This window comes from Galeopterus variegatus, unplaced genomic scaffold, assembly GCF_000696425.1.
Source record: "Galeopterus variegatus unplaced genomic scaffold, G_variegatus-3.0.2 Scaffold14372, whole genome shotgun sequence".
Taxonomy (NCBI): Eukaryota; Metazoa; Chordata; class Mammalia; order Dermoptera; family Cynocephalidae; genus Galeopterus; species Galeopterus variegatus.
In genome coordinates, this window is record NW_007740483.1 from 28,122 (window position 1) to 29,875 (window position 1,754).

The following is a 1,754-nucleotide window of genomic DNA, read 5'->3' on the forward strand; positions in this document are numbered from 1 at the left end:
ACTGAGGCTATTGCACTCTTTCTGGAGGAGTGAGTAGCTGCAGAACTAAGGTACACCCCAAAATCTGTCCTGTAGAACAAGGAAACAACAATTATGTGTGACATACAGATGGAAAACGCTTTATACTTTCCACTAGCTGATGGACTTTTCAAGACAGAGGAGACAATTCGGGTGTAAGAGAAAATGATTGCAGAGAGAGGAATGACACCCAACACACTGGTCACTAAATACACCAGGACATTATTGATGAGGGTATCAGAACAGGTGAGCTTGAGAACATGAGTGAGTTCACAGAAAAAGTGGGGGATTTCCAGGTCTGTGCAGAAGGACAGTCGCAGCACCATCAGACTGTGCATCAGGGAATCCACAACGCTAATGAAGAAGGACAGCAGAACCAGCAGCCCGCAAAGTTTGGGTTTCATGATGACATTGTACCTCAGCAGGTGACAGATGGCCACAAATCGATCATAGCCATCATTGCCAGAATTCCATTTTCCAGTCCAGCAAAAAAACAAGACAAAACCGATTGGGTGAGACAGCCTGTGCAACTGATGGATTTATTCTGTGCCTGGATGTACACGGGCATCTTTGGGACCGTGGTGGAGCTGAAACAGATGTCAGTGAAGGACAGGTCGGAGAGGAAGAAGTACATGGGGGCGTGGAGGTGGGAGTCTGAGATGATGGCCAGGATGATGAGCAGGTTCCCGGGGACCGTGACCAGGTACAAAGAAGAGGGGCTGAAGCTCTGGCTCCTCTGACAGTCCCAGGAGAAGAAATTCCACAGTATCTGAGAGGTTTCCTGGTTTCCTGTTGTTGATGGGTCTGATAGAAAAGATGGAAGTGATAAGAAAACAAAACTTGAAAGAAACCTCCTTTATCTTGTCTACATTGTAAAACCAAATCAGTTACAGATCTGATCTCCTGCTTCTATGCCTTCCCTCTCCTTTTTCTTGTTCTGTACCTCATATTTCCCTCAATACTTCTCCCCCGATCTATTCCCCTCTCCCAAGTTTTTATTTTCCACCCATTCTTTGTCAACTGGAGGTACTTAAGTAGAATAAAATAGAAATAAAACATTGTCCTTTTTGTTANGGACCGTGGTGGAGCTGAAACAGATGTCAGTGAAGGACAGGTCGGAGAGGAAGAAGTACATGGGGGCGTGGAGGTGGGAGTCTGAGATGATGGCCAGGATGATGAGCAGGTTCCCGGGGACCGAGACCAGGTACAAAGAAGAGGGGCTGAAGCTCTGGCTCCTCTGACAGTCCCAGGAGAAGAAATTCCACAGTATCTGAGAGGTTTCCCGGTTTCCTGTTGTTGATGGGTCTGATAGAAAAGATGGAAGTGATAAGAAAACAAAACTTGAAAGAAACCTCCTTTATCTTGTCTACATTGTAAAACCAAATCAGTTACAGATCTGATCTCCTGCTTCTCTGCCTTCCCTCTCCTTTTTCTTGTTTTGTACCTCATATTTCCCTCAATACTTCTCCCCCGATCTATTCCCCTCTCCCAAGTTTTCATTTTCCACCCATTTTTTGTCAACTGGAGGTACTTAAGTAGAATAAAATAGAAATAAAACATTGTCCTTTTTGTTAGAGTGCGTTTAAGCAAATGATAATTATAGAATAAAATTTTCAAGGCTATAATTCTAGAATACAGTTTGGTAAATACTCATACCTCTTTTATTTTATTTTATTTTTTTTATTTTGTCAATATATAATGTAGTTAGTTATTGTGTCCCATCACCAAAACCTCCC

General features: G+C 43.2%; 1 protein-coding gene across 1 annotated transcript in view; it reads right to left on the reverse strand.

Moving 5' to 3' along the window:
• Positions 1-1,384, reverse strand: part of LOC103581943 (olfactory receptor 7G3-like) — a gene marked incomplete at its 5' end in the record, with an annotated part of 5,116 nt that extends 3,732 nt beyond the window's left edge. The window contains 3 exon segments of the mRNA XM_008563649.1: positions 3-472; positions 475-745; positions 1,227-1,384. Of these exon segments, the coding sequence (XP_008561871.1) occupies positions 3-472; positions 475-745; positions 1,227-1,384 (899 nt within the window).
• Positions 1,385-1,754: the final 370 nt, after the last annotated feature.